The sequence below is a fragment of the Ambystoma mexicanum genome, chromosome 11 (genome assembly GCF_040938575.1).
Source record: "Ambystoma mexicanum isolate Mex_15411 chromosome 11, UKY_AmexF1_1, whole genome shotgun sequence".
NCBI lineage: Eukaryota > Metazoa > Chordata > Amphibia > Caudata > Ambystomatidae > Ambystoma > Ambystoma mexicanum.
This window is the reverse complement of record NC_090934.1, coordinates 1,098,090,726-1,098,103,094: the sequence shown is the minus strand read 5'-3', so window position 1 is coordinate 1,098,103,094 and position 12,369 is coordinate 1,098,090,726. Positions and strand designations below refer to the sequence as shown.

Sequence of the window (12,369 nt, the reverse complement as noted above, 5' to 3'; positions counted from 1 at the left end):
GAGCGCGGAGGTAGATTATTGGGAGCATGTGCAAGGTGAGGTGTTTGTTGGTGAGAGAAAGTGGTATTTGGGTCTCTGTGTGTGTGTAAGGTGAGTGAGTGAGACTAAGTATGAGGGCAGGTATGTGAGTGATATTGACTGGAAAGGGTGACTGGGAGAAGGTGTAGGTGAGTAGTTGGCATGGAGAGTAGTAGGAGGAGTGGAGAATAGTGGGAGGAGAGAATAGTGGGAGGAGAGAGCAGGTGAGAGTAGCAAGAGGAGGGAGTAGTCTAAAGTAGTGAGAGGAGAGTAGTGGAGCATAGGGTGGAGAGTAGTAGCTAGCAGAGAGAGAGAGAGAGAGAGAGATAGAAAGAGAGAGAGAAAGAGCAAGCGAGAGAAAAGAACGTTGGAGGGACAGAGGAGGGTCAGAAGAGAGAAAAGGGGTAAGCCGGGTGATGAAAGAGGAGGGAGTAGAGTAGGAGGTGGTAAAAGGAGACAGAGAGAAGACTAGGGCAAGGAATAGGAGTGCATGAGCAGAATAGACAAGTGGAACATGGGTAATTGGAAGGCACCTATTCCAACTGATCATTGTTGTTCTTGTGGGACCTCTGGTGGGTTCCACCTAGGGAATCAATCAGGGAGACAGATTGGATAAGGCATTTGCCTTTAGGTCATCACGACTAGTCAGTGACTAGATAGTAGGGGTTAAAATCTCTAGTGACCGTCTTAGGATACAGAGATGCCTGGACTCGGGAGGGAACAGCCCACAGGAGAAGAGAGAGGGGGATGACCCTTAGTGAGCCCCTTTGAAGCCTTTTAATAAAATCCCTGTCTTCAAGAGTTAGTGTGCTCTTGAGGCCACCCGTGACAAGACACTGCCTTTGAACATCATATTGTAATACATACAGGCTGGATATTTGTCTTTGGGTTCCAAGTCTATTATAAATATATGAATATATTAAGATTTGTTTGTACAGTGACAAAACTACCATGCACAAAGTGCTCTAATGTGGTCAAACGTGCTATATTAACATTTATAAATAATTAATGATTTATATAAATAATAATTCAGTCAATTGTCATCTTACAAACACATGCCACATATGTCTGAATTCATCGTGATGGTGCCATTCTGAAAATCATTTCTACCGAAAGGTAGATCAGAAAAAGTGAATTTGTTGCTAAATTGCATATTACTACCTCTGTCACTTGACCAAAAATATGATGAGCCAATAAAATCAAGAGGTGTTTTTTGGGAGTGTCACCGTCTTAATAGAACCAATGGCAGGATTCAACCAATCCAAAATCAGAATGTTAAATGACATAGTGCGAGAAGGTTTAGAGCCTATTCAAGTTCCAACCCACAGAAATTACGGGAGAGCACTGGGATACTGAAGGTCTTTGTCCGAATAGAGGAGTGTTGGCGTGGAAGCATACATTGAGAGTAGCAATCTCTCTCCTTGGAACTTGTCCAAGAGAAAACCTGAAGCAGACTTTACTGAAGTGGATCTGTTTCCCTGAGACTACTGTAGCAGAGAGCAGAGAGGCCTAGCTAGATCTGATAATTACCTTGAAGCTGTGAGGTTCCATGCTGGTTCTGTGCCTTAAAAGAATAATCCAAAAGGGAGCATATGCAACCCCCATTGCATATGTACTCTGGAATCAGTCCCTGCAGTCGGTAGAACTGGTAGGGTTGCCACTAGGGCAATTGACTCCAAATAGAATGCATGTTAATGTGAAATGGATATTGCTTTCTCATTATATTCAATGCCACTGGGATTGAATTAAAATAGTGTTTAAATATAAGTTTCTGCACATAACGTGCAGAATTTAATTAACTATAGCCAATTGAATGATCCAAATTAGAAAGTCGTAGTAGTTTGTGTGAAATGTACTTGCTTCCCCATCATATTCAAATATATACAATATAAGTCAAAACTAATTTAAACGAGAACAGATAAACCTTTCCTGTGCTGTGCAGAACGCACAGTCTCTTGCAACCAAAGTCAAGTAAGTTGAACCCTGTTTGTTCTCATATGTGTAGTTAAAACAGAGGCTATTTCCCGATTGCGCAGCGCTCCATAGCTTGACAAAAATGAATAAAGCAAAACCTGTAAAAGCCTAGTCATTAAAAAGGAGACCTAATGGGATGAAAGGGATTTTAGCTGGCCACTTCCAAACCATGGAAAATTATGCACATTTAAATGAACTTTCAAACCTCGCTCATGATATAGAGCATAAAGGGGAGGACCCTTTACTAGATAACCTCAATCTGCAAATTGAAGTGGATGGATACGTATTATGCTTTCAGACAATCACAAAAACGTGTTCCTAGGTTGTGTAGATAAACCAATATTCTATGTGTTCTAAATGGATTGCACAGCTTCTGTGAACTCAAGCCTGTAGATTTTGATGCAATCTACCACACCATGGCTTTCCAAACACTCCACATTTGCACATGAGAACTCATTACTAATGTCAAATGCATATCAAAAACAAAAAAGTGCAATGTCATGTTTCTGTGCAATCTTTCTCTGATATCAATACTTGTCATTGACATCGGAGAAAACAAGCAATTTAAAAAGAAATTAACACACTGGTCGACAAGCAGCACTGCCGACATTAAATCGTATATAATGCTTAGAAATGTATATAGAAATATAGGTGCTCTGTGCTACATGCAGATGACTGACCAACACTGCCAAGGCCAACTATTATCAAAACACCATAGCCAAGCCAGCAATGAAAGCAGAGCCCTCTTCAAAGTCATCAAGCTCTACATAAACACTCTGCTGGCCCACCCGTAGCACACTCCATGAAAAGATCCAGAGCCAGCAACTCTTTCTTCGACAAGATCAACATGATGCACCAAAACATAGACACCAACACCACAACTGACAGCACACTATGCATCCCATCTCGCAAAACCACAACTACCTAGACAACTTTCAAGAAACTAACTATGGAAGACCTCACTGCCACCTTAGCATCGCTGAAGGCCACATCGTATGCGGACGACAGCCCCCCTGCCTCCGTACTCAAGACTCTTCCGACTGAAGCACTCTTCGCTTATCTGACAATCATCAACAGCTCCCTAACTCAAGGCACCTTCCCCTCGACCATCAAGACCGGATAAATCCTCCCACTTCTTAAGAAAGCAACACTGGACCCTGACGATCTCAACAACTACCACCCCATCACCCATTTTCCCTTCCTAGGTAAGATCTTTGAGAAAGCAGTAGCCATACAACTCCTACAACATATTTAATCCAATAACCTCCTTCTGTCCTACCAATCTTGCTTCAGACCTAGAGCAGCACAGAAACAACTACCATCAAGGTGATCGACGATAGGCTTAAAATTCTCGATGATGACCATCCTTGCCTCCTAGTTCTCCTTGACCACTCAGCAGCATTTGACACAGTACCAGACATGCAAAGCCAATCTACATCACTGAATGATGATCAGAGAGATCGTCCTCAGCTGGTTCAAATCCTACCTTCCTAATCACCAGCAGTTCGAACAAATGGATTCTTCCAGATCACCAACTCTACCCATCACCTATGGAGTCCTGCAAGGATCCATCCTGTCTCCCATGATCTTCAATCTTTACATGGAACGACTCAGATCCCTCGTCACTGCACACAACATCTACGTCCAGATGATATGCAGATCTACCTCAAGATATCCTCCATCAAAGACAACCACAGGCTGAAGGCCTGCCTCACATTGATCCAGCCCTGAAATGTCCAGTGCTTACCTGAAGCTCAACTGAATTCCTACTGCTGACCAACAACATCGAACTCCCTGACATCCAGATTTAGCTGTCGGCTATGAACCTTGAGGACTTCACACACCGGCTGGCTACCTGTGCCAAGCCCCTTCGGTTCAACATCGACAGACACCTAACGTTCAAACAGCACATAGCAAGGAAGACACAAACGGCTGTTTACCAACTTTCTCTCCTGCAGAAAATTAAGCCTTTTGTCCCAGAAAACAACTTCAGGTCCGCTGTCCAAACCTTGGTCCTCTCCATCCTGGAAGGTGGCAATGTCCTTTTGGAAGGCCTTCCGGTGACTACCCTGGCACCCCTGAGATGTGTCCTGTATGCTTCAGCAAGAGTCATTAAAGGACTCCATAAACGTAACCACATCACCCCGACCCTCATTGAACTGCACTGGCTCCCGCTGCAACCCTGTATCATCTTCAAATGTTGTTGCATCATCTACAAGGCTGTCATCCTGAAGTCACCAAGCTAACTCACAGAGAAACTCAGCATCTCTGGAGGCCTGTGATCCACCAGAAGTAAGCAAATGGTCAGACTTGAACTCTGGTGAAGGAAGGAAGGAACCAGAAAACAGGCCTCATCTGTTTATGCTCCAAGACTCTGGAACCTCCTCCCCATCAACATCAGACTTGCCCCATCACTTCCACAGTTCAGGAAAGAGCTCAAGACCCATTGGGCTCTCTACCACTATGATTGTAAAGTGTTCTGTTGCTTCCCGAAGCTAGGCCCGTGCTCAGTAAATGCCCCATAATAACAATAATAATAATAATATCCTCCTCACTGGACAACTTTTGCTTTGTTTTGTTCTTAGTTTACTTAAAACGTAAGACCACTATGGTGGTCATTGGTGTAGTATAAAATCTTCTTAGCATAACATACCCCAACACAACACAATGCAATGCATTCCATAATAGGCTGCTCTGGAGCCGTAGAATTAGTAAAAGCCTACCCGAAAATGTATTTATTATGGCCCCCTTAACCACAAATTCCCTGCATGTCTGCGTGATGTATAACGTTTCGTCTTAGGGTTTGGTTTGTCGTTACATTAAATAGTAAAATGGAGTCAGGTTCTGAGAAAATTGAGAAATAGACATATTATGTAGTTCAGTGGAAATTATTTTTGGTATTTTTGTGGTCATTCTGAAAATCTGAATGCTTTGTACCGTTCGAAGGATTGTCGAGCCCAGCCATACCGCTGGTAGAGGAGAGCCATAATTCCTTTTTGATTTGCAGGTGATCGTCTATTATCCCGGAGGAAAATGGGTGGGATTTCCACAATAATGCCATGTGTACTGCCAGTGTCTGATGGAGGTCAAGGACTTTTCAAAGGAGTTTGACGAGCTTGCAAAATCGGGTCTGGGTTTTCTTGCTGGGCTATAGAATGACTATATTTTCTCAGTACCAGTGGCCATAACATTCAACTGCCCTGAGCGTCCGCATCATGCAGATGACTTTGCAATTGATCTGATACTTAATAATAAATTACCACCTGGCTTTGAGGGGAGTGAAGTGGAGTTAGAGGAATGTCCATGCTTTCCAGTTTATCAAGTCTTTCGCCAAATACAACAGAGCCGATTGGACGCTTCCTTGAAATGGGTCATTTGGGATACCATTGGGAAGACTCCGGCTTGAGTCAGGCCAGTCAGTCACTCAGCTGGTGAGTGAGGTTGTGTGGGAGTGTTTTGTATAGCACACAGTGCTGCAGGAAGCAGCTCCAATGTGGCTGGCCGAGACTAGACAGGCAGACCCTGAGAGAAGGTAACATGGCTGCAGAGAATGAGAACTGACCGAGCGCGATGGATTTGATCCCTTTTCCTGTAACTTGTATGGTCCGGTCCTAGTCTCTAGTAGGTGGAATCTCTTTCCACCAAGTCCAACCCTGAGCTGAAAAGGCACAGCCCCTTCAGATTGTTTTTCTGAATACGGGGGTTGGCAATTTAGTGTTGATTCTTTGATGTAAGAGGCTTTCTTTGCTTATGCCTTTTATTTTGTTTTTGATAGTCCTGGTCTCAAGGATGGCCCGTTGGCCACATTTCAGGCGGCTGCAATATTGTAATAGATGCAACATGGCAATTTCTTACATTTTTCATGGATTTTAGTGGTGACTATTTTCTCTATGATTAAAAGGAGAAGTATTGGTCTTTTATTGGCCCAAGGCAGAGGGCTAAGAAAGTCTTTCTGAGCTGCACACAAAGTGAACCCCTACCGCCTTGGGTGAAGGTGGATATTCATCTGAATGGAAGACTTGATCATCTACCAAGGCTCTGCAACCTTTTGCTCCCTAGAGATTGTGGACTACGACTCCCATGATCCCTCACCATTGGCTATGTTGGCTAAGGTGGATGGAAGTTGCAGTCCAAAACAGCTCGAGAGCCAAAGGTAGAAGACCTCATGTCATGAGTTTGGTGATATGATTTTATCAAATTTGCCAGAATGGGTCCTTTTTATTCAACGTTTTATTTCTTTAATTTCGTGTATTATTCAGATTTATTATTTTTTTATTTAGTTCCCACAATTCCTCCATAACCCCCCTGCTCTCCCTTTTTACTCTGTTACTAAACAATTTGTTTTATCCCTTTTTAAAATATTTTTTTCTTTTTGCTGACCTTTCTATAGGCCCTATATGTTATGGGCATCAAATCAGTTGGTCAGAAAAACATTTGTTGGAGTGATTTGTCAGAATAATTTGGTCATTCTGACTACATGGTTAATCTTGGATATTCCATTATAAAATACTTCTGCAAATCCATTTACAGAGATGCATCTTAGCACAAAGTGGATTTATGCATTTACCTCACTGATCTCGACTCTCGAAAGATAGAGGACCTACAGTACCTCTCACTTGACAATGTATGGTACAGAATAGGTAGAGAAACAGAGGGTGGGTGAGGCGTGCACTCTAGTTCCCAGTGTTGAATACTGGCTGCATTTCAAGTTGCTGTTCTCCTCCAAGCGCTTTCATGTCTCTAACAATCTTCAGGGAGGCAGTCTTTTCAGGTGTTACCAATTAGTCTCAATTGGTCTCAAGGAATTCTGGTAGCTGTAGTCTGTTTTTGGTAACCAGGGACGAACTCCCTGAAATTTAGCAGGTATTCAAAACTGGGAACTAGAGTGTGCGACTCACTCACCCTCTGTTTCTCTACAAAATGGTACAGAATACATTGGAAGTGGTGTGCCAGTGGGAGTGTGGGGTTTTCCCTCTGGAAGAGTTTGGGGACAAAGCACATGCTGCAAGGTACTTGGATGCAAGGCGTGATTGGGTTACGAAGGGTATGTAGGTTAGACGTGTTTGCGGACTTGGAAAAAAATGACTTTGTGTTTTGAAATGTTTAGTCATCTTTATTTTGACACAGAGCCGTATTGCATAGTTTATATGGACAGATGTTGGTTTGGGTACTCAATTCCACACCCTCTTGCTATTGAAAAGAAGCAATAAATTGGAGACACCTTTGACCTGATCCACCTCAACATGGACATTTATCGTACACTGGGAGGTGCAGATGTCGCTGCTCTATGTATGGTAGACTGATGTTCCCTCAGATAGACCTGCAATACATAGGACCTGTTGTTAGCACAGTCCTATTGTGCAGTGGCGAGCGGCAGCATTGTCTCTATCAGTCAATATGTAATGTCTAAGCTTTTGCTGAATCGAAACCTGTAACTTTAATTTCCTTCCTGTAGTTTTGGCGTTCCCTGCTTTTCTCCTGGGCATTAACCAGGACCGCCTTAAGGATAAGCTGACAAGTCGGCAAATGGACAGTAAGTGGGGCGGCAAGTCTGAGTCCATCAACGTGACACTGAACGTGGAGCAAGCGTGCTACACCAGAGACGCCCTGGCCAAGGCCCTGCACTCGCGCCTCTTTGACTTCCTAGTGGATGTGAGTATTATGAGAACTCACTTGGCTTGAGTTTATGAGTTCTATGGTTGTTGCCACCTTCGCCTTATATAAGTTTGATGGCAATATGTTTATGTTTATGTTTATTGAATTTATATAGCGCTTTAAGCCAAAGCGCTTTACAATATAACAGCAGGTACAAAAGTGAGAGAAGCATATTTACAAACATGAACAGGTCATTAGAACAATAAGTAGAACTATTTACAGGGGGGGGGTGTGGGGAGGGTCGAGGAGGGGGTAGGTGAAGGGAGTTACGGTGTAGGATTTGAGGTAGGGGGAGGGGGAAGGGAAGGGGGAGTGATCTGGTGTCCTCATTGCCCTTAAGTTGTATTTGTTACCAATTTAAGGTCAGGGGGGAAGGAGATAGGATGGGCAAAGGGGGGGGCAAGGGTAGGGGGGGAGGGTAGGGAAGGGAAGTCAGGGCGGGGAGTGAAGAAGATACCTTTGCAATAACCCAAAGAGGCATATCACACATCTTCTCTAAAGCTGATTTACCATACATGGAATACACAAACTCTTTCCTCCTAGAGCAGACTGGGGGGTGGAGGGCTGGGGGGCGGGAGCACCATTTACTGCCTTGGCTAGTCACACATGTACAGACTAATGCACCCAAATGAGGACTGCCCCCTCGCAGACCCATTTTACTAATTACGGCACAAGAGCATTCATCCTTAAATGGAAAATATTTCAGTCCTTAAAAGGCTGTTGGTGCTGTGCTTCCTAGAGGTCCACCAATGACTCAAACCCTGTTTGGAGTCCTCTTTTCTTTATTCTTCATTGGACAATAGTAAGAGGGGAGAGTTAACACTTATTGGGGGCAGTGGAGGGGGTCCTTGTTGGGAGAACTAAACTGAGCAATACTAAAACAAACAGTGGTACTCTTTGGCCAAACCTATGCAGGTCTCTATTTCTCCAAGGTCCATAGTCCAGGGACGTTCCCTCTATGCCTCTTTTACTTTTCTCAGTTCCATCTCCCTGGGTAGATCAAACCGTTGCTTGCAGTTTCTTTAATTCGATAGTGTACCTTAGCAGACATTGGGTTTGTTGGCACATCAAGTTGGTCCTCCTGGACTTCGGCAACCAGGCACCAGCACCTCTACACCTTTGTCCTTCCAGGTCCTGAGAAGCTGTACCCGAGCGGGGTGTGCTTCTCATTTGGAATGTGCCTCTCCTTTGCCAAGAGGCCATTCTTATACCTCTTCCTCCTTTGTTATTCTAGTGGGGGGCCGGCCCTCCCCCGAGCCCCCACCGGTTACCTTCGCACTTTTCCCCATGCTTGGGCCATGTTGCCATGACTACTAAGTGAGGAGGCGCTTCCTGGCGGCCCTCCCACCGTGTGTGACCCTTCCTCTGCCCCCACCCTGCGCCTAACCCCCCATGCCCTCCATCGGGCAGTACTTTGTACGGCCCGGGGCCTGTGGCATAGGCTGAGTACTTTGGGCCCCCCAGGCTTCTGATTCTTACCTCCTATCTTTGAATAAATACATACCATTTGATTTCTCGGGAGGATAGCTGAGTGGCAACATGCTCCCCTTGGAATCAAGTCGACACGGAACAACACAGGTTCGGTCCCTGGGTCCGCGCTTAGAAACAACTGGGTATTAAGCGCGTTATAAATAACCTATTATATTATATCATATCATATCTGATAGTGGTCAGACGTCGGGGTCTTCAGCAACAGTTAGCCCCCAGGATACTATCACATTTTCCTCCAAGTAAGGCTTTACGTGGTCCCTCTGCTCTAAGGGCTTTACTAGTGTTTCCTTAACCCACTCTCTTTGTATCACTTGTCTCTGGCTCTTTGCTGCAACCTGCTCCGCCAGCTCTGGAGCACACTTCTGGCCCTTTTCAGCACTCTACCAACGTTCTCCCTGCAGGCGGCCACTTCACTGGCCCCTCCATCTTGTTCTCTTCAATTGTTGTACTCCTTCCTCTTTAAATCTGTCTTGATCTCTCCCCGCTCTGACCTTTCCTCCACTTATCACTCTGTCTCACATACAATTTCTCTCCTCCTTCTCTTATCTCTCTGCCTCGATGCTTCCCCGCCTCCTACTCTCCCTCCTGATGTTTCTCCTCCTGCCCTCTGTTTCTCTCATGCTCCCCCTCTTTGTCTCGCCTGACATTTTTTATCTGTCTTTCCCCTCTCTCTCTCTCTCTCTCTCTCTCTCTCTCTCTGTTCCTCCTCCCCTCTCAATAGCTCTCTCCTTTTGCTGTCTCCTGCTGTTTCTCCTGCTGCTTCTCCCTTTGCTCTCCTTCCTCCACCTCTTTGTGTTTCTTCTCCTCTCTCTTGCTCCTGCTGTTTTGTTCTCTTTCTCTCCCCCTCTCTCTCTGGCACTGCTTTGGCCTCTCCCTTTTACATCTGTTTTCCTTTGATGTGTCCTCGCTCAATGATCACTGTGCGACTCCTGGTCTGACCAAGCCTCCTTGTATGTCCCTTTCCTTTCCATAATTGTAGGGGAACCGGTTTGCTTTGGTCCAAAAGCACCTCCCGATTACTTAACCGGTGGGACTGGTTTGTGTTATTTGTCCCAGCTCATGCTCAGCCAGATGACGTGAACGAGGTTCCAACTCTCTGTTTAGTGCCACCAGGATCTGTGGGCCAAGCGCTCAACAGTCTGTTTTGCCATCCTGTCTCTTTGCCCAAGGATGGTGGCACTGGCTGGTGTTGATGTGCTGCTTCTTTGTGTTTCATTGTATTCTATTGTTTGTGAGCTAACCTGGTAGCAACCTCTGCAGGATTTCCTGCGAACCCGATGTGCCCACTTGCCATCTGTGGGTGCTGGGTTTCTGAGTGGCACAATACGAGGCTCATGTTAGCTATTCCTTCGCCACTCAGATGCATATTCCAACTTATGCTTGAGAGCCTTGTAGTTGGCAGACCATTAGGCTAGGAATGGGGTGGAGGCCCTGGGGAATCCACTGTATACTGTCTCTGGGACTAGCAGCGCGGTGCGGGTGGCGGTCCCCAGACCTATCCTCAAGCCTTTACAGAGTGACGTCATCGCCATATGTTTTTACAATCCTTTGAATAATATGTATATGCTATTGGGCTTATCTTGAGTTTTTCTACCACTCTCAAAAATATAAGAAAAGAAGCATGCTTTGGATTCTTGCAAGCGGCCTGGCACAGTCAGCAAATTCTTAGCAATTTCTCAGGCCGCTATTAATAGTACCATTATCAAAGCACTGGGTCCCATGGTTCATTTGTGCAGTTTTATGTTCCTAACAATGTTCACAGAGCGCACACAAAGGGGGAGGAAGAGGAGGAAAACATGAGTCAGTGCACAGTCATTTCATAGCACCACCACCTACCCATGGTTTAACCCTTACATGGATTCCAGATTTGTTTAAAAGGGTTTTATGTTTTTAGGCCATTTTGCAACAGATTATTTCCAATAAGGTAGTCTGTTGCAGGTCGCCCTCGTGACCGTCGACCTCCAATAAGTGCAATGGCCCTGAACTAAAGACCGTTTCCTTTAACTCGTTTTCAACGTAAATCGTCTAGATTCACTGTTTTTAACCCCAGACGTTTGCTCTCTTTTTTTAAATGGATTATTGGGTGGCACCTCTCCACACCTTTTTCTTCCCACTTCTTGGACTTGCCTTTTATCTTTTCCTCCTCGATTGGACTTGATCTCCATAGCTCATTTGCTACACTACTCCCCCTTTTCTTAAAACAATAATTTGACTTATGTTTGGGACTTGTAAAACCATTGCAAAATGGTGGAGAGGAGATCCTAAAATAAACTGTCTAATAATGTCCCTCTCCCCTGCCCCCTTTTTCCATGACTGCCCTTTCCTTTTACCACTATTTGAAGCAAACCTTTGAGTGAGTTTAAGGTCTGTAACTCCTTTGCAACAAACGCAAACCATTGTTCCTAAAATGTAAAGTCTTTCCATGTTAGGTATTGTGCGTAGTATCCTGTGAACTAGAAATAACATGGCATGACAAACTTGTTCTTTCAAATGAATACTGTAGAAAACGAACACTTTGAATCTATCAGAATTGAAACAGAAACAGTAGTACTCTACTCACTCCGTACACTCGAGGTGCTTAGTTCTTATGTTAACTACGGCTCATGTCATCAGAGATGCCATGCCACTGTCCCAGCACAGAGTTTGATTCAGATGCCGAATCTATGTGATCACTGCACCGCCCGTAACTGCGCAGACGAAAAGGTCGACTCAAATAGATCACTTTACCCACCTTCCCCACCCCACATAGCCCTACCCCACCCGACCCCACTTACCTTCACGGCGACACACTTCTGTGTACGCCGCCGACTCCCCGCTATCCCTGCAGTGTCGGTTCTTCCCACTGCGCGAGTCGGAGCTGACACCGCAGGTGTTTTTTTCGTTTTTTTAACTTTGCTGTCCCCCGCTTACCACAATGCTAAGCAGGGTACACCCCTGCAGCCCCTGACTCCCGTTACCGCCTCCAAGGAGAGTGGGGAACACCCGCGCAACCCTCTTGCTCTACTTGGGGGCAGTAATGGGAGTCAGTATTTTGTGCGCCTCCAAAGTCGCAGTGACTGTGGTGGGCGCACAAATGAGGGCGACATTATGGTGTATTTCCCGGATGCCTAGTAGTGGGAAGATTTCCAGACCTGTTTCCCATGAAGCCTTTTAGGAACATTTCAGTGGGGCCGGTAACTCACAGAGCGATGTCCAAGGGAAGCCCCTGAGTACACGAGGGTGCTCGGGTCA

The 12,369-nt window shown here is 45.2% G+C and overlaps 1 protein-coding gene across 5 annotated transcripts in view; it reads left to right on the top strand.

Annotated features, from left to right (window-relative positions):
* The window catches only part of MYO1E (myosin IE), a 933,795-nt gene that overhangs the window by 536,887 nt on the left and 384,539 nt on the right, over nucleotides 1–12,369 (top strand). For all 5 annotated transcript variants that reach the window (XM_069624389.1, XM_069624388.1, XM_069624387.1 and 2 more), the window contains one exon: nucleotides 7,448–7,644. In XM_069624389.1, the coding sequence (XP_069480490.1) occupies nucleotides 7,448–7,644 (197 nt within the window). The remainder of the gene's footprint in view (nucleotides 1–7,447; nucleotides 7,645–12,369) is intronic.